This window comes from Pithys albifrons, chromosome 2 (assembly GCF_047495875.1).
Source record: "Pithys albifrons albifrons isolate INPA30051 chromosome 2, PitAlb_v1, whole genome shotgun sequence".
NCBI classification, from domain to species: Eukaryota; Metazoa; Chordata; class Aves; order Passeriformes; family Thamnophilidae; genus Pithys; species Pithys albifrons.
Genome location: NC_092459.1, coordinates 81,218,949 through 81,242,933, shown reverse-complemented (window position 1 = coordinate 81,242,933; position 23,985 = coordinate 81,218,949). Strand labels below are relative to the sequence as shown.

General features: G+C 40.5%; 1 protein-coding gene across 2 annotated transcripts in view; it reads left to right on the top strand.

Moving 5' to 3' along the window:
• Nucleotides 1-672: 672 nt before the first annotated feature.
• Nucleotides 673-23,985, top strand: part of SMYD3 (SET and MYND domain containing 3) — a 410,479-nt gene continuing 387,166 nt past the window's right edge. Inside the window, exon 1 of one of the 2 annotated variants that reach the window (XM_071548005.1) lies at nucleotides 673-855. In XM_071548005.1, the coding sequence (XP_071404106.1) occupies nucleotides 692-855 (164 nt within the window). In that variant the 5' untranslated portion in view covers nucleotides 673-691. Of the gene's footprint in view, nucleotides 856-14,293; nucleotides 14,464-23,985 lie in introns of those variants that run through there. The other variant, XM_071548006.1, reaches the window with a different exon arrangement.

Here is a 23,985-nt window from a genome sequence, read left to right as displayed (position 1 = left end):
GCTGGCCGTGGACACACTGACAGCCACTGCAGTTTGCATCACAGGGTGATGTGTTAATGGAATTTGTCTCACGAGGAAAGATTGAGGGAGCTGGGCCTGTTCAGCCTCAAAAAGAAAGGACTGGGGCTGGACTTCATCAATGTGTAGAAATATCTGATGGCAGAGTTCCAAGGGCATGGAGCCAGGCTCTTCTTGGTGGTGCCAAGCAACAGGACAAGAGGCAATCTGCAGGAAGTGATGCATGGGAAGTTTCACCTGGACATGAGGAAGAACCTTTACTGTGCAGGTGACCAAGCACTGGAACAGACTGCTCATGCAGGTTGTGGAGTCGCCCTCACTGGTGATATTCACGAGCCGTCTGGATGCAATCCCGTGCCATGTGGTCTGAGATGACTCTGAGCAGGGGAGGTTGGACCAGACTGACCCAGTGTGGCCCCTTCCAACGTTACCCATTCTGCTGGGATTCTGTTATATAATCCCTCCTACAGAGGAAGGGCTGCCCTCCGCCGCACGGCCTGTCAGTGCACTGTCCTGCGCTGGGACAGGACACAAGAGGACAGAAACCTTGGCTCAGCCCCTGCAGGGGCGCCCTGCCCTTGGCCCTCACTAAACATGGCGGCGGCAGCGCCGCGTCACGTGGGGCGGGCGGGGCCCCCCGTGCCCCTCTGCGCGTGGAGGCGCGCGCGGCAGGATGGAGGCGGCGGCGCTGGAGCGCTTCCCGAGCCCGGGAAAGGGCAGCGGGCTCCGCGCCCGCCGGCGGCTGCGGCCCGGGGAGCTGCTCTACCGCGCCCAGCCCTTCGCCTACGTCCTCACCAAGCAGCAGCTCGGCAGCCTCTGCGAGCGCTGCCTGCGCAGGTACCGCGGGACAGCATGGCCGCCTCTGCCGCCCTCCCCGCCCGCCAGCACCGCCCCTTCCGCTGGGCGGGGCCGTGCCGGCAGCGGGGAAGGGGGAGGTCTGTGCTGGGATGGAGCGCGCTGTGGTCTGCGGGATGGGGGCTGTGCTCGGGGGCAGCGCGCTGTGCCCTGCGGAGTTGGGGCCTGTCCATAGGGACGAGCCTGCCGTGCCCTGCGGGATGGTGGTCTGTCCATAGGGACGAACCCGCTGTGCCCTGCGGGATGGAGGGGTTTGTCTCTATGGACGAGCCCGCTGTGCTCTGCGGGATGGGGGGTCTGTGCTGGCGACGAACCCGCTGTGTCCTGCGGGATGGAAGGGTCTGTGCTGGGGAGGAGCCCGCTGTGTCCTGCGGGATGGGGATCTGTCCATAGGGACGAGCCCGCTGTGCCGGGTCTCGCCCGCGGGGAGGTGGGTGGGTTTCCCGGGCTGGCCGGAGCCGGCAGTGGCTGGAGGGTCCAGCTTCCCCTGGGTACTCCTGAGCCCGGCGGGGGCAAAACGGAGCTGTGCCCTTAACCTGGGCTTTGGCAGAGGTGACGAGCACCAGCCCCAGGAAACAGGCACTAAGCGCTGCCTGGGTGTGCCCGCGCAGATTTATCCCGAGTGAGGAGCACGTGGTTTTGAGACATGCGCTAAATAAACGTCTGCCGGCTTCCACAGAGCCCTTACAAGAGGATGTGACAAACTCACCGTAGCTTTCTGTGTTACTTTAAAAACAAAGAAACCAACCTGTTTTCTAACCCTAAGCAATTTCCCAGCAAGGCATGTTGTAATGAGCTGTTTGTAGATCTGTATATTAAGACATGAAACGTACTAGGTAACCCAAACCCAGGTATAATTGCCACGATGTGAAGAAGAGAGGAAAAAATCCAATACCGCCAGCTTTTTCTTTGTTTATTTCTGTTTGGTTTTTTTTAGGGGGTGGGAGTGGAGTGTGTTTGTGGTTTTGTTTGTTTTGTTAAATTTTATTTTGAAAATATTTGCAGTTTTGTTGATTGAAACAATCCCAGTGATTTGCTTTGTGTCCTCATCTCGGAACATCTCAGCTTCTGGTTTAAGATATGATAAAGTGATTCTCATGTTGTCAGAGAAAAGTTTGACAATGTTTTCCGGGTCATGCTTGCAGCTTAGCACCAAAATAAAAAAGACTTTTAGCTAATAGATCTATCAAGTCTGACTGGTGACATCAGAGTCCTTTAGGATGGTGACTGTCAGTACCTTTTTAGTTTGAAGCTATAGACTTTTGGAAGATGGACTGAGTCCAGCAGCAGGTGGAATAAAAATGAATCTGAAGTGTTTGGTTGTGGATGAATAACCAGGGCATGTTTTGTTGGGAGAAATAGTGGTGTTACCAACTTGTTTTATCATGAAAGATTATGCATTTGTGTAAGTTTCTTTTTTTTTTTCTAAATAGTGATATGAGTTAAATTTAAAAAGGTAAATCAGGAAGTTAAAAATATTTTTCGACCAGTCATCTTCCTTTGTAAAATATGCTGTGGCTAGACAGAGTTTGTAGATCAAGACAAACTGATATTCTTAAGGGAAGTGACTTCTTATTGAGTGGACTTTGTTAAATTGGTGAGTGATACATAAATCCGTACATAGATCTCAATTTTTAAAATTTTATTTGGTGGTGGACAGAAATTAGAAAAATGGTAAAGTACTGCTAAACTGGAATGTGGAATTGAACTGTTTCATGAATCTGGTTTTGATCTGTTTGAATCTAGAGTGATCTTTCAAAGCCAGGTGTCAGAAAAAACATTACTACTCATTTCCAGGACTACAGATAAAAGACTTCTTGTCCACTACTGTTCCTCTTTTTCAGTCTGATCTTTAGGTGGCAGTACAGGAACACAAATTAAAAAAAAAGTCTTGACATTGAATTAGCATTTTAGCAATCTTATTTTATATGCAATTAATATTTGAGGCTTTACTCTGTGAAGTGTAATTCTAAACTCACTTTTGTCTCTCAGCTCATAGTAGTATATGTTGTTTGGTGCAGCTTTTGGCTGGGTAAGAAGTGCTGAGTGAGCCATAACATAGGTAATGATGTGCAGAATATCTTTTTTCTGGACAGCTGGGTGAGTGGCAGCAAAGTCTCACCAGGATTGTTACAGTGCTGACTTTCTCTGTGATCTTGGCTGAATCCTTACAGCAAGGGTCTGAGGTACCAAAGCAGCGTGAGGATGGCTGTTGGGGACAGTTTCCTGCTGTATTTCAGAGAGGAAAGCTCAGACTGCGCAGTAGTTCTGCTTAATCTTATCTCAATTAAAGTGAATATTCTTTTGGATTTAAAATAATGAAGTGTTTATGTATGTGTGTGTATATATTTGTATATATGTGTGTGTATATATATATATATAGAGAGAGAGAGAGAGAGAGTTAATGCATCTAATGGTAGAAAGACTAACAACCCTTCCTTACCTTATTTTAACTGTTTTTATAGTGAAATTAAAATTAAATTAACATTTTTGGTCAGTGTTATTAGACCTATGTTGTGTGTAGACCAGATGGCAGAGTTTTGTAACTATGTCCCCTTTTGTGATTTCTTCTTACTTCAAATGTATATAAATAGAAAATGCGTTTTCTAAGGTAGAGGTTCATGTTGTATTTTATACACGACTGAGTAAAATACTCTACTGTAGCTGATTTAATATGATTGCATAGTTGTTTGAATTATATTTCATTAGCAATTAAAAAAATACTATCCTGAAATAGGATACGTAGTAAAGATTTGCTCTGAAATACAAATTTGAGAAAAGGAGGAGTGTTTGTTGACAGTGTGTATTTCTATAGAAGCAGTGTTTTGAGTGAACACATTACATTGTGTTGCATGATGGTACATTTTTTGCAAGAGCATCTGTAGTGTTGGGGTCAGTGCCTTGCTGAAAACAAGGTTTGCTTTTATGGCAGTCTGAAGAGATTTGAATGGCCAGGACCTTTTTCCAACAATTTACTGAGGAAAGCAACAGAAAAGATTCTTCCTCTCTTATTAACTAAAACCTTTCTGTACAGCTTCTTCCATGCTTTGATACCTCTTTAATGTGGTGTCAGTGGCAGTACAGCTCAGTACAGGTTTATGTGGCAGTACTGAGAGGGTAGAACAAGCGATTTTGTTTACATACTTCGGGAATTTGCCTGTCCTTTGCATTCTATTGGACATTGATAAAAATGGTGAATAAATCTAATTGCCAGTGATCCCCAGAGGCTTCTATCACCTTTCTCTGTTCTGGAAAGCGACTATTGTACCTTATTTTTTATTCTTTATCCTTTACCTGACTCTCAGGCTATAAAATAACTTTTCTTCCATTCCCTGACAATTTAGCTTAATTAAGCCTTTTCACAATGACATTATGTTCAGTGGCCCCCCCTTATTAATTTGTGTGCTGACACTTACATAGAATTTGGGCAAGTTAGAAAAGTAAGCTGTCCTTTTGTGGGAGCTGTGCTTGCTCTGTCTTTGTAGATTTTATTCAACCACGTGATTAATGATTTTATTTTTGATTATAGTCTCTATTGTCTTGCCAGGGTCAGAAAGTCAGGCTTGCGGTTTATATAGTCAACTGAGTGTGGTGACTGATTCTTTTTTTATTTCCTTGAAAAAGCAAATTAACTGCAAAACATTGAAATACTGGAGTTGGTTATATGTTTACAGTTTTGTTAATATTACATGAGGTTATAGAAGATACCAGAATAAATCAGGAAATACTTATATGCTCAACTTTCTAGGTAAAATTTTAAAGGTAAAGAAAAAGACTCATCTGACCCCCTTTTTCTGCCTTTAATTGGTACTATTTTTAGTCTGTTTTTAAATTTTATTTTATAATTTATTACAATTTGCTTTTGTGTAGTTGATCAGATTAGAAGTTCCATTTAAATCTGGGTGTAGTCAGTTACTACTTGATGTAACACAATAATCCTAAATTAGTATTGATTTTTAATACAGGACAATTTAACATTGCAAAGTTTGCTTGCATATGCTGATTTATCAGGCTGTTTGTTTTATCTGCTGGTGTTGCTCAGTTTGCTCGCTTGTTAAATCTTTAAAGATGTTCTTTGTCTGATAAATGAGGCAGAAGTGGCGTCTTGGTACCTGGCAGTTCTCTTCCTCTGCGTACTCAATGCTCTATTGGCCATTAATCCCTGCAGACTGAGTTTTCTGCAAGGTATGTGGTAATGATGGTACTGCTTGGTCTGACATTCAGATCTTGAACTGAAAATATACCCAGTCTGTCATAGATAGGAGTCAAAATGAGGTGGATGTCAATTATGCCTTTGGTGTTTGCTTGCTTTTCACGGAACATTTCTGTGATGGCTTGTAGGTAAAGAATCCACTGCAAGAAAACGTAAGTCCTGCTTGATACTTAGGAGCAAGCCAACAAACTTTCTAGAATTCTAGTCTCAGAGAAAGTAGGAAAAAGAGGTAACACAAGCCTATTTCAAAATGCCATACCACTTATACCTTTAAAGGAAAGAGACACTTAGAGAAATGAGTATCTGAGAATAGGTTATGTACAACATTAGGTATAGGCTACAAAATAAAAGGTGTTTGGGTAAGGTCAGAGGTTCAGACTCCGGTAATGGATTAAGAGGGAGTATGAATGTGTTTTGTTATGTTTACAAGTTTTCTAAACTTACTTAGAAAGAGAGAAAACATTAGCTTTCAAGATGTATAACCTCCCACAAAGTAGAGGAATATAAAAAAAAAAAAAGAAATCTTATTAGTCTTCCACTGCAGTGTGGAGATAGGCTGAGCATTAGGAGCAGGTATGTTTTTATGCTTCCAATGTAGGATAATCCTTGGAAGTATATGCTGTAACTTCATGCAGCATTATGACAGTTAAGAGTGCAATTACAGCACTGTCTTTTGATGTACCTGATTTAAAGTAAGAACAAAGGGTGTGAAACAAAATAGCATGTGAGAAGTGCTATACAATGTATTACAATTTCAGGTTCTGTGTAAACCTGAGAGAATGTTTTCCCAAGAGTTGAGAAATCTCATATCACCACCACCAGAAGTGTTTCTATCTGTAGCTGAATGACCTAAAAAAATGGCCTAAAAAAAGTAGGATTTTCTTAAGAAGAGACTCTTGCTTCCCCATGTCATCTTAACACCATAGTGTTGAAGCAGCTTTACAAAAAGCAGGCTAGAAATGCTTTTTTTTTGCCGTCATGCCAGCCAGAGCCATAGAAGTGTCTTTTAGTCTGCTGTCCCATGCTGCCAGGAAAATCTTTTGCATTAGCGAATGAAGAGACTAGACTACAGAGTGTGCTTTCCTGCAGTATCTCATCCAGAGAAGGCCTGTAGCAGAGACTCCATCTCCTTTTCATTTCATTCAGAATTAGTTTGAAGGTGGGTGAAAAGGAAGCTCTGGCATTCAGGATAGCGTTCATAACAACTTGTCCTGACCTGCTGTTGTAGTTTGGGATTATTATGTAAATTCTCTCCCCTGCCACTTAACTGCCCAGGCCAGCGGTTAACAAAAGAAGCAGTTAACTGTTGATCGCTGGGGTGGGGGCAGGTTTGTCTCTTTTGGTTTTTTTTTTTGGATATTCTCCCCAGTCTTGGCTCAGCGGAACGGGGGAGTGGGGGCTCGAAGGAGGCAGGCTGCCCTGCTGGTTACTGCTGGGGTTTTCCTGGCTGTCTCGCTGCTGCCTACCCCGGACTACTTTTCGTGCCGCGCTGCTGCTGCTACCTGCCTTGGATTTGCTGCTGGTTGCTCGTACCTTTCTGCTTCTTGGACGGGGAACACAGGGGGAAGAGACTGAGTCCATCTGAAAGCTCACTGCTCCTTTGTCTCGCTGGAGAGGGACTGAAACTCACTCTGCAGCCAGCCGGGCTGTGACATGAACACTTGAGTATAACCTTTTCTCCCGGAGGAAAACCTGCTGGGTTTTGTTGTTGTTTTGTTTTTTTTTCTTTCTCTTGTGGTGTTGGGGGAGTGGGTTGCACTAGTCTGTTTACATATATATATATATATATATATATATATATATATATCAGTTATCCTTCTTGTATTAAAATTCCTTTTCTTAAATTTGATAAAGAGTGGTGTGATTATCGTGGAGGAGGCCCCTCCCCTGCTTGTGGGTAAAACATTTTGGTTTTTTCTCCTTCAAACCGAGACACCTGCCCATTGATTTGGTTTATCTCCCTCACAGCACCTCTGGGGTGGTCAGGAGTTTCCTTCTTGCTGTTAGGAATATCCCTTGATAGGTATTTTTGACCAACAGTTTGGTTATCTTGGAGATTTGTTTTGGGAATGTAATTCAGGTTCTCTTTGCTATAAACGCTTCTTTTCATTGCACAGTATTTCAGTCTTTGCTCAGTGCCTTGTTACTGCTTTGGATGCTCTGGTTCTGCTTTGGGTAAGGTAACGGTCACTGCTTATCTCCTTCTTCTCTTCCTCCCCTGCCTTGTGGTCTTGAGACTGTTGTTCTTGTCTTTTGCTGCCAACCCAGCTCTGCTCCTGTTAATAATAGGAGCAATAGAAAAGGAAGAGGTGGCCTTAAAAATAAATTATCTCAGGTCAAAAGTTTTTATTACCATGCCTGTCACTTATGGAAAGCAAAAATTTAAATTTAACCATGCTTTAAAGGGCCCTAAAGCTATTACCTTGTTGAGATTTTGTGTTTACAATTTCCATGCTTCTAGTGCTCTGTAATTTGAAAGGTATTATATCAAAATTGTTGTCCTGTCGAGCTGTGATTGACAATTTAAGTTGTAGTCATCTTGAGGATTCTACTCAATTTAGGTTTTACTGTGTATCTGCAATCCATGTCTGATATTATATTTCTGTTCTGTGTAGTGCAGTCTATAATATTATTTTAAAATATTAATATGCTCTTCATAAATATTGTTTGCTTGTGGTTATTGACAAAACGATGAAATAAGTTTGTAAATTGGACTGTCTTTAGTATTCATTTTCCTGGGGTGAATTGTAATTGTGCAAGTACAAAACTATAATTAGCACTGAAAGGGAAAACATGAGTGATTAAAATATGGTTAACTTTTAGCTAATGTAGTGACAAAATTAGTTTCAGATATCTGCCTTAGAAAGTTTTTAATTACGTGTAAGTTACCCAAAGTTTTACATTGCATTAGGGAATTTATTGTTTAAATTCTTTAGGAACTGTTAATCATATGGAATTCACTGGTTGTCAGTGGTTGCTTCCATTGTGACTGTACTCAAAAGCCACTGTGTGCTTTTGGCTGTGTGGTGTATGGAATGAGGCCGTTTTTGCTTGAAGAATCTAGTCTTCTTCAGAACCAGTTGCAACAGCTCTTTTGGATTATCCAAAACCATGCAGGTGAGGCCAGTAGTATTTTCTGCATGTCTCTCTGCCACACCTCTTCATGTTTTGAAGTGGGATATGGATCTGCATGACAGCTTACCTGATGCTGGCTGCGAGCTGCTGAGAGGGCAGGTATTCTTATTGCTCTCCCAGGTCCTTACTCTCCTTCCTGAGTGCACCTTCTGCTTCTCATTTGGCACTTTGCTGCTTATATGACCCATGATATACTGGTGCAGAGAGAGAAACTGGCAGAAAACACACTTCACCAAAATATAAAAATCTTAGGGCCATTTAATCACATTGTTGCTGGGGAATAAGGGGGCTGAAGTGGCCATTGAAGGGATGGGTCAAGGTCAGATGTTCAGGGCTGTGCCTTCTGGTCGTAGCTGCCCTTTAGTCTGCTGTAGCTAAAAGTGAAGCCTTAAAAAGGATAATTAGGGGAATTTCTGAGGTCTTACGGGTGTCTTTAGGAGAAGCAGGGCTTTTAGGTGTGGGGGAGTGACTGGCTGGTTAGTATGGAGGATGATTCTTTTGGCCTTGTAGTCCAGCTTAGTCCTGAACCATCAGCCCCACCTTCATTCCTTTACCAAGTCGTGTTTCAGCCATATTTTACTTCCCCAGAAGCATTTCCTAGCTTTAGTTTCACTGCAGACATTTGTCACATAATCATGGAATATGCTGAGTTGGAAGGGATTTGCAATCATTTCTTACCACAAAGAAAATATTTTCTCTTTGACTGAAGTCTTGGTTACATAGAAATGTCTTGACTTTTCTGACTTTGTTTTTGTCACTGATTTTCCTTATTTTGAGATCTGTGCTTAATTCCTGCAGTCACAATTCTCACAGCACCTCTGTGGCTGAATAGGAGATTTCGTTTAGAGGCCAAGTTAAAGTTTTGAATCATTCCCAAAGGTGTCCCAATGACTGTAGGGTCAGCACCAAGTGGTGTAATTGGTTGAACACCAGTAATTCCTATGCTAACTCAAGCTGTAAATCCCCTATTTGTGCAATATTTAGGTTTCCTCTCGTCATCTTAGGTACTATCTGCCTTCAGCTCAGAGCTTGTTATGCTGTTACCTTGATTGCTCAAGCTTAAGAGAAATTAAAGACTGAATATCTTTTTAAAGTATTTTTTGGGCTCTGGTGACCTGAAAAGACAACTTCTCTGGTGATGGTGTTCTTGGTAGTGGGAGGCATCATGGTAAACAGGGAGAGAGAAGTTGAGGCTCAGTATTTGGTGAAGCGTTGTCCTCAAAGAGGAGAGATTTGTCTCTGGAAATGTTGTGTATGAAATAAACTATGTATGTTTCCTGTGTGTCTAAAATCTGTGTTCAGTGTATTTGGTGCTTCTCAGGGCAGAAACTTGTTTTTATTTATGTGTCAAGAAAAGCTTGAAAGCAGCTCACTTTAATATATCAAACCAGACCAGTGTCTTGGGGTGCACCTTTTTTTTTTCTTTTTTTGTTGTGGTGTTGCTGTTGTTTTAAGTACTACTTCTCCCTGGTAAGATAAACTATAATACCTCTTCTTATTGCTGTGGTCTGATTGTTATTTTCTGTTACAGAAATAGAGCTTTCAAATCCTTCTGAGATAAGTGGTGTACCAAGGAAGACTTGCTGTGTATAAAAATATATCTCAATAAATTTTACCTCCTCCATTTCTATGTACCTTGTCTGTGAGAAAAAAACTTAGGTAGCACTTTTCAGATCATTGTGTTAGAAATCTTTATTGAATATGAGGGATGAGAATGTTTGTGCAAGGCTAAGTCACTCTGGTTTAATTTCCTCTAGAAAAAAAAAGATTTTTTTTGATCAAACTCTGGATGTGATTATTTTAAGCATTGAGTGAATGTTGATGTGGGTCTGTACCTTGTGTAGCTGGCTTTGATATCTGTAGTGCATTGACTCCAAGTCCTCCAGCTGTTGATAGTATCTTAGTCCAGATTTCTGAAAAAGCAAAAGCAGACTGAAAGAGTAAAAAGAGAAATGGAAGTGGGACAGAAAGCCACGCCAGAGATTTAGGTTCATAAGCGTCTGTGTTGTTTTAGCAAATGAGACTGACTACTCAGCTATTTATGAATTTTATCGACTTGTCATATTAAACCAGTCTCAGTAGATGATATTACTGTACATGTCCTAGGTTGAGCTGGCGAAACGCCAACTGTCCAGAACAGAGTGAAAAGGGTTCCTCCTCCCCCCAACCAGCTAAGGGAAAAAGAAGAGGGAGAGGAAAAAAAACCACCCTCAAAGCCAGATTTATGCTGAAACTAACTACATGTATTTGTACAGAAAAGAGAAAATTAAGAGAAAACCACAATATAGCACACACCCACACAAGTTATGCACAACAAGAAATAATTTCCCACTTCCCAGTAAACACAAATTCTACCATTTTAACTACAAATCCTTCTACAGAAGTCAGTTCTTCAGAGACAGACTTAAGCAGAGAGAAAAGCTAAGAACAAACATTTTACTTCCCTCAGATAACATGATGTTAAGCCAGTGCTCCGGGCTTGGGCCTCCCCATCCCTCCTGGGACAGCAGAGTGTCTTGCTGGCACCACAGCTGTGAAGCAACTGCCCAAGCCACACCCACACACCAGCTCTTACCCCTTTTGAGATGATGCAATATGGTATGGAATACAATATTATTGGCTAGAAGAAGTCAGCTGTTAGCCAGCCCAGCTCAAGTCAGCTGACAATTCCCAGGCCTAGCTGAACTTTTAAAACCTAAATTTAGGCCCATCTGGCCAAACCCATAACAGTACAACAAACAAAATAGCAATGGAAACAATTTCTTGAAACACTGTATGAAACTCAGCATGTGATGATTGATTTATCTGCAGTCTTTGACCCAGGAAAAAGAAACTATGCAGTAATCCACACCAGATATGTATGATATCAGGTGTAAAACACAGAAAGCAATTAAATGTATTTAATCTTTAGTAAAATCTTTTACAGCATTATATTGGTTGGGGTTTTTTTAAGTTTTGATTTTATTTCACAAAGTAAGCGCATAATAATATCTCTTACTCTAAAAATGTCTCTTTTTGTGGCTAAGACAGTAGATGAGTTGTGCTGATAAGCACTAAAACAAAGTGACAGGTCAGGCATGATAATAGCGGGAAAGTTAAAAAGGCTCTTAGTTAGCAACTAAGAGCTAACTATTGCTGAAACAATATAATCTTTCCACTTCTAATGTATACCTAGTATTTTATTAGACTTGTGGTAAGTCTGTATGTTGCTTTATATGTGGGTGTTGCTCCCGGTAGTCTTTGCTACTTTGGCAGTCATTGTGATTGAATTACATTGACTGGTTTGTGTGGTTTGAGCTTTATCGTGTGTTCTGCTAATTCAAAACTACTTAAATTAGTTTTTAATGAAACTTCATAAGGAGTGCAGACTTGCTGAGCATTGTGTGCAAAACCATTAGACCCCTCTAAAGACTTGTGGAAATTTTGGGGTGGAATTGTTTTACTGGATTCACCTTTCTGCTGAAAAGTGTGCTGAAATGACAATCCTGTTGCATTTATAAAATATGACCCGGGCTGGATTCACTTGTGCTGAATTAACGACTCTTGTGGAATTTAGGATAATAAATAGTTATGTGGAATGTGGTATGTGTGTGCCCAATTACATATTCACCTATTTTTTCATTGACTAGGAAGTTACTGGAGTTGTCAAGATTTTATTTTGATGGCAATTGTTTTGTTCAGTATTTCAGGAAAATTTCCCCTTCTGATCCTCTTCACTGCATTTCTAGAAGTTCCCTTTACACTAATACTTGTCACTTTTTTTAATCTGAAGAAGCTGTTGTAAGATTTCTCATTTGTAAAGACCAGTTGTCATTTTTCTCCCTTTCTGCCCACCAGGTAAAGCCGTCATGTACAGTCTTTGAACACAACCTGGGACAAGAGGTCAATCCAATCAAAGAATGGCAGTGCTCACCTCTTTTTAATTTGTCTTGCTCGTGTATAAAACTGAAGACATTCTCAGCTGATGTGTATATTTTAATGCATGTGTGAGGAACTCAACAGGTGTAGTTCAAATCCGTAATTGGAGGATTAGAATCCTTCGTTTGTCTGTTAAATTTAATAAGGTCTTTCCTTGATTATCTAGTTCAGAGAGATTTGAAGTTTATTGCATTCATCCATATATTTGTAAGTTGTTCATAACATGTAAAATGGAAAATATTTTAATTGTATGTTTGTGTATCACCTTAAGGGCAATATTTGACCTCAACACACCTGAACATCTTAAAAAGCGATTATAGGCAGCAGAAAGCAGATCTGCTATAAATTTAATATTACCACTGGGAAAAAGTTCAACACCAAGAGGTTTATATGTATACTTAGAATTAACATGGCTTTTTAAAATTGCTAAAATACATCCTAATTCTGCCAGAGCTCAAAGCTTTGCCATGCAAAACTTTATGGCCCATGCAATTTGTTAGATCAGTTTCAAAAGCTGTGAAACTTCCTTGTCCTTGGGCCAATAAAAAAGTGTATGTGTGGAAAAAAAGCAACTTGCCATAGAAGGACTGGAAAAGGGGCCAGTGGAATGTGAATTGCAACAGACTAAAGAAAATGTCAGTGTGAAAAATTGTTTACCTGAGATGGACTCAGGAGATGTAACCTGGAGAGCTGCTCTTAGCAGAAGGGTTATTAAATATTTCTGTGAAAAATTGATCATAAGGGAAGAACATGACAGGGTTTTTTAAAGTACTGGTCTTCCATGGAGAATATTGTGATATAAATCAATTACCAAATCAAAGAATTTAGCAGAGGGATGCTAAAATTAACAATGTATGTATGGTATGAAGGGTTATGAAATATGCTGTCTGATCTTTGCATGTGTGTGTAAAACAGTTACAAGGCTGTGACCCCTCAGTCTGACTCATGGGAACATTTAAAAGAGTGAAGAGGAAAATACAGGACTGGGAGGAGATTCATAATTTCTGGACAAGATTTGAATGTTGTGAAGTTGCAAAGCATCTTAAGGAGAGTATAGAAATGTTTTAAATGGACAGCGTTTTTTAATTGAAAAGATCTGTATGAACTTGTAGGTAAACTAGTGTGGAGAGAACTGGACAGTAGAAAGCTCTTTGTATTTGGTCAGGAGGGCTGTGAGATGAAAGCACCAGTGCCAGACATGTAGCTGGAGAGCCTGGGGCTGTTTGCATTGTGGCATCAGAGTGGATATGCTGCCTGGTGGTAGAAGAGCGCACAGATATCATGGTCCGTACCAGTGAACACAGATGTTGTCTGCAATTCTGAAAATCTGTTTCAAAGTTGTTTTTAGCCTCTTATCTTGTTTCTGACTCTCAGGAGGAGTTGAATTATTAAAGAACACGTTTTGTCTTCGAACAGGTAGCTCTCAGCAATGTCTGTGTTTGATGTGCACAGAATGCAGTGATGTTTGGCTTTCTGCTGGGGGGAGCTGATGTAGGGCTCCGGTCATTTCTGCAGCTTTCCTTCCCCTAATCTGCTTTGAGGCAGATGAAGTAATTCACAGAACTCCCAAGTGCTTCAGAAATGATTACAGAGCCAAAGATCTTGTCCTTAGAGATTGCCTTGGAAGTTATGACTTTGGGAATATATCTGTTCACAACTGTACTGTAGAGTTATTAATTTTAAATTTTCATATCTTCTTTTTAACCTCCCCCCACGGAGTCTTGCAAGCTGTAACAGTCAGTACACATATTATTTTATGTCCCTTGTAGTTAGGGCTGCTTGTGAGGCATGTATTCGGTACTTGTTCAAATAGTAAATATGAAATAATAAAATTATTTTCTGCTAACAAGTACTTTACTATTATCTGTTTGTTACTAATTGAAAGACTGTGCTTGGTTTTCTGCTTTTGGCATGTAAGGATTCAGTATTGGTTTTAAAAACTGCATTTGTGGGGACATCTCAATGTCGATCTATTTTACAGCTGGGAGGTAATTAACGGCATTTTAAAATGTTCCTTTTATTTTCCAGATACAAAGTCACCTGCACTGTGTGTTTACCTCTCTCCCTTTTGCTGTAAATTCTTTGAGGCATGAAATAGCTTGCCAGTTGTCTCTTACTCTCAGAAGTTAATGAATGATTACCAGTTTATTGCAGATAACAACTCAGCTACAAACCTCAACGTATGCATAAGCTCATTGTGTAGAATTTTTGCCTTGAGACAATGTTTAATCAGTGGTTGTAGGTTTAGGAATGTCATTCCAGGCTGTGCTTTCCCCCAGGACTCCAGAACAGAAGTCTCTTCCCCTGCCATTCTGCGCCATTCTGTGAGCAAACTTTTCTCAGCTTTGAAATGCTTCCAATTTTGCCTCATACTTTTAGTAGCTTTTAATAGAGCAGGTGTTTTGTCTTTGTCTTGTGGTGAGTCCTTAGTATTCATTCTGACTGGTGAAATGAGTGACCTCCAGTTTTTGCAGGGTTTGGACCTATGAGATGTAATCTGTCCTTGACATGTGTACATCTTGTTTACTGCTGTTGGGAATGTGAGTTCACAATAAGGAAAAAAAATCTCTATGGACTCATTCCTGCAATTATCTCCTATCAGAATTTCTAATAAAGGCAGAAAAAGGTTTTAATTTTTTCAGCTTGTGTGTCTCCTAGAATTATTAATTTCCAAAAGTGTTTTTTTAACCTGTTCATATGTTTTCTTTTCATCATAAGTATGCTTCGTTTCCAATAATAATTTCTGGATTAATTTTAATTGCAACGGTTGTGTTCTCTTAAACTTACCTTGTAGCTGAAATAAATAAATATGCTTTAACAGTCTTTAATCTAGTTCTTATTTTTGCAAAATTACTTCCCAAACAATTTTATATTAAATTAATTTTAAAAATCCATTAATTCCTTCTTCTTGACTTTATTTTTTTTAAAGTTACTGAGGATATATTTAACAAATAAATGTGGTGTGCATTTGAGGAAACAAATTTTATTACAGCAGTACAAGTACAGCTGTCACTCTGTACTGCAAGGTAATATTGGCTGGTAGACCATCAAATAGATCTGTTACTTAATGAGATTTGCTACAAAGCTTTATATAGTATTGGCTTCAATATCAGGCTTTCGGAGGAACCCTTCGTATAAAAAATACATTTTATTCTATTTTAAAAATGTCATATCACTTACTGGAAAAAATGAATTTGGATCATTTTTTCCTTGCTTTTTATTAGGTTTTTCATCTTTTGCATAACTGTGTTGACAAAGCCTCATTGACTGACAGAAAGTTGGCTCTCAAATACGTACAGTCAACATAAATATTGTATGTCGATGTGATTGTAGTTCCTATAGAACTGTCTGTGAGGAGTGATGTTTTCCAATTACGCAGCCCAATTCCTTAGCCTGCCTCGGAAGTAGACTTAGACTTACGTGAAAGCAAATGTCCCTCCTTCTCAGGCTGAAAGACTGGAAGCTGCTTAATTATGCTGCAGGGTTGCAAGACATCAGTGCAGCTGCTGCTCTCGTGGTTTGCTTTAAACACCTGAAGAGTGGGATGTAGGTGGTGCTGAGGTAGGTATTGCTGGGTGCTCTGTGTGCAGGTCTGGTGCTCCATGCTGTTTCTCTATCACATGTTATACTCGAAACCTGGCCCTAACCATCTTCAGGAACTGTGGTTTCCTTTCACTGCTTGAGTTCTGCAAAAACTATTGAGGCTTCAGCAGTGACCAAGACCTTCTGTGGCTTGGTTTTATGGGGGACGCTCCAGGGCCAAAATATTCTCGCAGGGAGGGCTAATATGTCCTTGTTTGTCAAGTAAAGAAAGTTATTTCCCAAAAAGATGAAAGAATTTTCCAGAATGTTGTGAGGAGAAGCTGTTCCTGGTCAGCACAGGTAGGAGCGGCCCAGGTAATGAACATCCAAGAGTGAATGGACATTCCAAAGTAGTTCGAAGAAGTGAATAGACATGATTGTGATAGACATGATGAAAAACATTCTTTTTTGTACTGCTTTCGTTTTCATCTGAAACTAGATTAGATTTGTGAAAGAAAAAGAGATTTCACCACAGAAAATACAGTAGTGTCTGCTGATTCATGTTCTGGTGTGTGAGTAGGAGGAGTCATGCTTTTATTTCACGACTGGATTTTTTTATATGATTGTTTTCCAACACTTAAATGTTTACATGTAAAGATAGATTGTTTTCTGTTTGGTTTTCTTTGGTTGTGTTTTTTTGTTTGCTTGTTTTTAAGCTGAGAATATAATCAACAAAAACTTAATATGATTAAAATAAGAAAAACACAAAGAATGGGAATTTTTTTTATAACCAGGAATTGTGTTGAAATTGAAAAAAAAGTGCTTTACTGAAAGACATAATTGTTCATAAAAGCAGGAAATGGCCTAATTACTGTGTTGGTGTATTTTTGATTGGGGGTGGTGGTGATGGTGTTTGGTGCTGTTAGTTTTTGGTTTTGTGGGGGGGTTTGGAGACTTAAAAATATGTCTGGAGAAAATATTACTTAAAATAACTTTAGTTTGTTTCTAGAATTAGCCTAACACAAGAATTATCTAGAAAAAAAATTACTCACCTATGTCAGACAAACCCACTATTCTGTTTGCTTTTCTTTTTACCTAAGCAACAATTTTTAGTTACATTTGACTTACATTCTCTGGAAGCTCCCTTAAATTCTCAATATTTAAAAAGCTAACATGTCTAAAAAGGCTTGGTAGTGACATCAGGTTTTTTAATTGTATGCTTCATTTCACTGAAAAGATGCTCATTGGAAAGATCAGTGTCAGACACAGAAACAGTGTTTAGGTAGGCTGTAGGACCCAAGACTTAGACAACTTCATCTTTCTTGACAGATGTTGATTTTCTCTATTTGTGTAGGTAAGTTTAAAAAAAAAAGTGAAATTAGAAATAAAATCTCTCTACTCGCAAAATGGCATACACCTGTGTATCTCTTTGCAAGAGAATAGGAGCTGGTGCTCTTTGACACTAATTTTGATTGATGCCTTCCATGTACTTCAGCTAAACTGAAATATGAAATTATACACTATCTTGAAGATATTTTTGCAGTTGCAAACAGATTTCTCAGTGAGTGTTAGGTTTGTAGCTCTCTTTTCTCAGTGAACACAAAGTCTGACCTTCGGAGGTGTTTAGGTGTATCCACTCCTGCTGAAGGGAAGAGACATTAGACATAAGGAGCAGGAGATGGGTCATCTCAGAGGACTGAGCTGTTTCACTTCATTTGTGACCTAATCAATATTTGAACTCAAGTTTCGTGATATGAATGCTTACTCTACTCTTGCTATTTCATTTCTGTGAGATGCTGCAGTGAATCAGAAAATTATACTTCAGGAGTACAAGAGAACTCAGGGCATCTGTTCAGCCCTAGTGAAATGTGCATTTCACATGCCCGGCACAAGAAAAATAAATCCTTTAGATCTCCACATATTTTGGAGTTGCTTTTTTATTTAGCCCCTTTAACATTTTTCTTTTCCCTCTTGAATCCTTCCTCTATTATTTGCTGACGACCTAAAAGAGTAAGCCTGCAGCATTTTTCAGGACTGTGGGATTTTTAGTTGATTTGCTAAAGTTACGTCTGGTTAAAACTTGGTCTGTGGAGTTGGATTTTGATTAGAAAATCAAGTTTGAATTTTTAAGCCTGATTTATGTACAATGTATGTTTTGTTGTGTTCCCCCCCCCCTCAACTTTTGTGAACTATTCTCTGTATCATTTTTGATACAAAATGGGGATTCCTCTTGGTACCAAAAGACATTAGACTGTTTCTATGAGTGTTGGTATATTAAATAGCCTAATGCTGAGAAGATATCAGTAATAGAAGAGATGATTTAAATCTTCAGATATGCCCCCCTTTTTCCCTTTCTAAAAGATTTTGATAAATCGGTCTTTATTATTGCTGATGCAGGACTGTTTAAGTATCTTTGTACTTCCCTCATGATTGATCCCATCCTATGACACGGGATGGATGATGTTTTTCTGGAGGTTAGCTCTGCAGAATTACTCAAAAAATCTCACCCAAATGGGAAACGAGCAGAAATTTCAAAACAGAAGGATGAGGATGGAGTCCCATCATCCTGATTGTGTAAGCTCGGGTTGTGTGTATGTCTGGGTATGGCCAGACTTCTTGAATGAAGATTTGGGAAGGGTTCTCCCCACGTGGGTGTGCCCTTCCAGCTGGCACAGTGGATTTTTTAGGTGAGGCACAGCGTGTGCAGAACTGGCCCCACCGTTTAACTCCTAAGGTCCGTCTGCCACAGCCGAGCGAGCTTGGACAGTGACAGTGAAGTCCTCGGGACTGTCACAGCACCCGGTACTAACCGGGGCTGACCCTGCTGAGCATCCGAGATGTGATGGGATGGGATGGCAGGGAGGTATTGAACTGCCAGGGAACGGTCCCACTGAGACTTGAACTCAGGTCCTTGGGATTCAGAGTCCAGAGTGCTCTCCTTTACACCACAGGACTGCTCTATGCTGGGGTTGGATCCTTGTATTCAGCCACACTGGCTTTGATCTGAAGGTTCTCCACCAGATGTAATATACCCTCAGTACTTATCACAGCATCACAAAATATTCTGAGTTGGAAGGGACCCACAGAGATCGTTGAGTCCAACCCTTAGCCCTGCACAGGACCATCCCCAAGAGTCACACCACATGCCTGAGCAAATGCTTCTTGAACTCTGTCAGGCTTGCTGCTGTGACCACTGCCCTGGGGAGCCTGTTGCAGTGCCCAACCACCCTCTGGGTGAAGAACCTCTTCCTAATATCCAGACTAAACCTCTTCTTACAATACTTTAGGCCATTCCCTTCGGACCTGTCACTGGTCACCACAGAGAAGAGATCAGTGCCTGTCTCTCCTCTTCCCCTCACAAAGAAGTTGTAACTGCAATGAGATCTCCCCTGAGTGTCCTCTTCTCCAGGCTGGACAGACCAAGTGACTTCAGCCACTCCTTGGATGGCTTCTCTTCCAGACCCTTCACCATCTTCATTGACCTCCTTTGGATGCTCTCTAATAGCCTAATATTTTTCTTATATTGCAGTGCCCAAAACTGCACACAATATTCAAGGTGAGGCTGCCCCAGAGCAGAGCAGGACAATCCCCTCCCTCGACCGGCTGGTGATGCTGTGCCTGATGCACCCCTGGACATGGTTGGCCTTCCTGGCTGCCAGGGCACTGCTGACTCATATTCAACTTGCTGTGGAGCAGGACCCCCAGCTCCCTTTCTGTGGCAGTGATCTCCAGCCTCTTGCTCCCCAGTCTGTACGTACATCTGGGTTTGCCCCATCCCAGGTGCAGAGTCTGGCTCTTGCCCATGTTGAAATTCATAGTTGGTGATTGCCCAGCCCTCTGATTTGTGGAGGTCTCTGCAGGACCTCCCTGCCCTCAAGTGAGTCAACAGCTCCTCTGAGTTTTGTGATGTCTGCGAACTTGCTTAGTATCCCTTCCAGTTCTGTGTCCAAGTCATTTATGAAGATATTGAAGAGCACAGGGCCTGAGATGGAGCCCTGAGGAGCCCCACTGGTGACAGGTCACCAGTCTGATGTTACCCCATTCACTGTTACCCTCTGTGCTTGACCCTGAGCCAATTTCTTACCCACCAGATGATGTGTTTATCCGGCTGTGCTCAACATTGTGTCCAGGAGGATATTAATATAGTTACCTTTCTAGCAGATGAGGAAGCATATTCAACTTTGAAATGCAAAATTATCTTCAAATGGTATGTCTGTGTTATTTGGAATTGTCTAGCAGAATGTGAACAGTGAATATGGGCCACTCTGTGACTAGAAGATGCTCAGTTTTTGGGGTCTTAAATCACAAACCAGTCTCTTACAGTGCTGAAGTGTTTAAAACTGCCTGTGTAGATACTAGCAGTAATCTAAAGCTCTATACTTATCCAAGAAATATTTACTTGGTCTGGCTATTGATGCTTGATGCATTTGATGACTATTCTGCTAGCTAAGAAATGAATTTGCTAATGAGAAAAAAAATGACTATGAAGAACTGATATTATGAAGGGTGAGCCAGGATCTGAAATAGCTGTGCAGATTTTACTTAAAAAAAAACAACCTCCATTTTGAATATATGATACAGGAAATAAAATTTACATGTGCTGTCACTATATGGAATGAATAACAAGTGACCTGAGACTTGAAAAAAAAACCCTGAATTGTGGATTTTATTAAGAAAACATTGCGTGGTATTGTAGCCTTCCATGTTCAGTTTTAACAGGCTGTGCATAAAATCCAGATATATCAGCTGTGGTTGCTGTGAATGACTGAGTATGTTTTACTTCAGTGATCATAGAATTTTCTGTGAAATGGTTTTGCTGGCTCAGAATTAATTAAAGCATACAGAGTATAGTGGAAGTTAGTTGATCACGTGACACACTTGTGTGAGGTTAAGATTTATCTGATAAAAAAGATTTTGCCAGCTGTTTTTCTTTCTGCTGACAGGTACCTGATATGTGTATGGATGTTAAGGGAGTTGAATGTTACAGGAGTTCTATCTTAACTTCTACCAGAGTCAATTCAGTGTCATTTCTAGTTAAAGAGATGTTCTCTCTTCATGTTTGTTAAACATACCATATGAAATAAAAATAATAAATTGTTAATATGCCATAGAGAAGGACAGAGGTTTTATTTAGCTTTATCTTTGGAATTCAGGACTATTTTTCCTCAGACTAGTTTGAATCATGAAATGAGATGATCTGACATCACGTATTCTTCAGCTGTTCTGTGGTAACAAGTAACATCCTACTCTCTGTAAATAAAATTACAGAAAAAACTGGTAACAATTCTGGTGAGGGAGGTGTGTTACTAACTAGTAAGTTGTGAGGGGGGAGAGTATTGCTCAGCTGTAGTTAGTTACATTCTGCGTGTGTAGTCAAAACTAGGTTAGAATAATGCAAGAATAACCATGTTTGTGAGCAAAATGAAATATATTTTTAAAAGAGAGTGTGCTTGGCATCTTAACGTAATGTTTTTTGTGGTGCAGGGGTCCACAGAAGGGTGAGCTCAAGAGCTGAAAGCTAATGGGGGAACCATGTGATGGCTGGTGCTGCTATTGCCTCTGCAGAGGGCAGTTGAGCTTGTGGTTGAGAATGGACCAATTTTAGTAAGCAATGGTCCCCCATATGGAGCTGTCATAATGTCCCCTCTCACATGCTGCCTCAGATCACATGTTGTTTAAAAAACTAAAACAAAACACAAAATGGAACCAAAGGACAGAATGCATTACTGACCTCCTGCTGTACTCTGCATCCTTCTCTTTCTTGTGTCCATTAAAGATGTTGCCTTAGAGATGCACAAACCTCCCCTCCCCACTCCACTAATATCCCGATGGAAAGTTGCAGGACTGCAGCGTGTGCTTCAGCCATGTGTCATTCCACCCTGCTGTGTTATTTTGGGATTGGGAGACTGACAGGGGAAAGGTGATTCTGCCGCTTGTCTTTCAGAACAGTGTGAACATTGCATCTGTTTTGGCTCACTGCACTGATTTCCAGTTGCCTGTAATTGCATCCAGAAATGTTTGGGAACCACAGCAGTTGATGAAGTTAAGGTAGACTGTGCATACCAACCTATTCTCCTCAGCAGCCTGGCTGCAGGATCCTGAAGTAATAGAAAGTTTCAACTGGCCTTCAAGAGTAACACTGGGAAAAAAAATGCGTTGCAGTAGATGTTTGAAGAAATGACAAAGGAAATGGTAGCCGGGAGGTCTAAGGAGACCTGTTGTGTTGATCGGGTAGTAACTAATTGGAGCTAAAGAACCAGGATAAGGATCATGGAGGCAGCTGGTGGCTCAAAGGCAGAGGGCGATTGATGGTTGTGGTCTGCTCATTCTACTGCCTGTTCCCATTGGGTGCAGAGTAGTTAAAAGCCTCAGGCTTTCCCTTTTTATCCAGAAACTTTGTGTTGCTGATACTAAAAATCTCAAAAAAACCCAGCGCAAACTGTGCTTTGTTTCTTAATTAGTGTATAAACCGTGGAGTTTACTTCACTTAGATGTTGGATCTGGGCTGCATTGTGTAGACATTGCCCAGGTCTGTTCATTAATTTGTACTTATTTTACAACTTCCTTAACTGTATCTGATTTTGCATGGATCCCGTTTTCCAAGAGTCAGTTATGAATTTTTATGACCTTTTTTATCTGAATTTTTGTGGTATTTTATGCATGTCTTATCTTAAATATAGTAGAATTATTATCCAAGATGATGATATGGTTGTCCTCCCCTACAGAACAAACCAAATCAATGACAATATATTCAAATTTATTCAAAGATTACAGGGAGTCCTCGTAGACATGTTTACAGCTGCAACTCATCTGTATTCATAGTCTGTCACATGCAGTGTTTTTGCTGATCTGAACTATCCCACTAGAGGAGACAATTTTGGTTTCCTCAAAACCATGTCAGGAGCTTGCTTGCTCTTTCTTGTGTTCCTGTTAGGAATAGGTGGGCTTTCCTGTGAGAAATCAGCAGCGTATTGTTTTGGTAAGGGGTCAGTGATGGGGCTACACTGGTCACTGAGTGCCTGCAGTGCAGCAATTAGTGGGGTGTTGTCCTGGGTTGAGCTGGCAAAATACCAAGTGTCCAGGACAGGGTGAAAAGGGTTCCCCCCCCCCCTCAACCAGACAAGGGAAGAGAGGAGGGAGAGAGGGAAAAAAAAACCTTCCAAAACAGGTTTATGCTGAAAATAACTACATGTATTTACACAGAAAAGAGAAAATTAAGAGGAAACTACAATATAACACACACTTACACAAGTTGCATATATATAACAAGGAATAACTTCCCACTCCCCAATTAATACAAAGCCCATTACTCTAAATTCATAAGCCCTCCAAGACACTCAGCAAGAAAGAGAAAGTATAACAACAAAATATTTCTACTTCCCTGAATGCAAACAAAATGCGAGGCAACAGAAGCAGGGCCTAGCATAGTAGAGGAGCTGCTAGATGTCTTCCTTTTAGTGCAGCCATGGTGGAACTAATTAAGCCACTCCCACACACTGGATTTTACACCCTTTGAGTTGATGCAATATGGTGTGGAATACAATATTATTGGCTAGAAGAAGTCAGCTGTTAGCTAGCTCAGCCCAGCTCAAGTCAGCTGACAATTTCAGGCCTAATCTGAACTTTAAAGCCTAATTTTTTTGGCCTACTTGGCTAAACCCATAAGAGGTGTTCAGGTGTTTCTGCACAGTGCAGAGTAGTGACAAATTGCTGGATTATGGTTTCCAATTATTGATACTGAGTTTACGTAACAAACAATTGAAAGTAAAAGCTATGTTTCAAACTTTCTTTGAATTAATAAATTTGAGTTAGGTATTTATGTTAGAAGTCTCCTTCCAAGAAAAATCAATAACTTTTAAATGCATAAAATATATGTGTGCATGTTCAGGTTTGCTGAAAATTCAGAATGTTTTGAAAACTGAAGACGAGAAAAACTGGCAGAAATAAACTTTAGATCTATGCCAAAGGGTAGGCATTTTGAGCTTGAAAACTGGATTGCTTTGGTTCCAAAAGGGGCAAAAGACAAAGGGTGATGTAGTTTTGGTGAAATAAAGCTCAGAATTCAAAATTGTGACTATGCCAAGAATAACATTTCTTTTAAATTTGCAACTAATCCTTTGGTGCCGTTAGGAGGTTCACTTTTAATTGTTAAATTGTAGGATTTTCATCCCTCAGATGCCAAATTGTTTGTCCAGTCTCATATAGTGGTGCAGCCTCTGTGATAATAATCACTGGGTTGGGTACCTGTGGCCTTTATTGCATTGAGTGATGGCTGGCAGAGTTTGAAGTCCCACAAGTATTTTCTGTTTTAGAAAAGATGACTC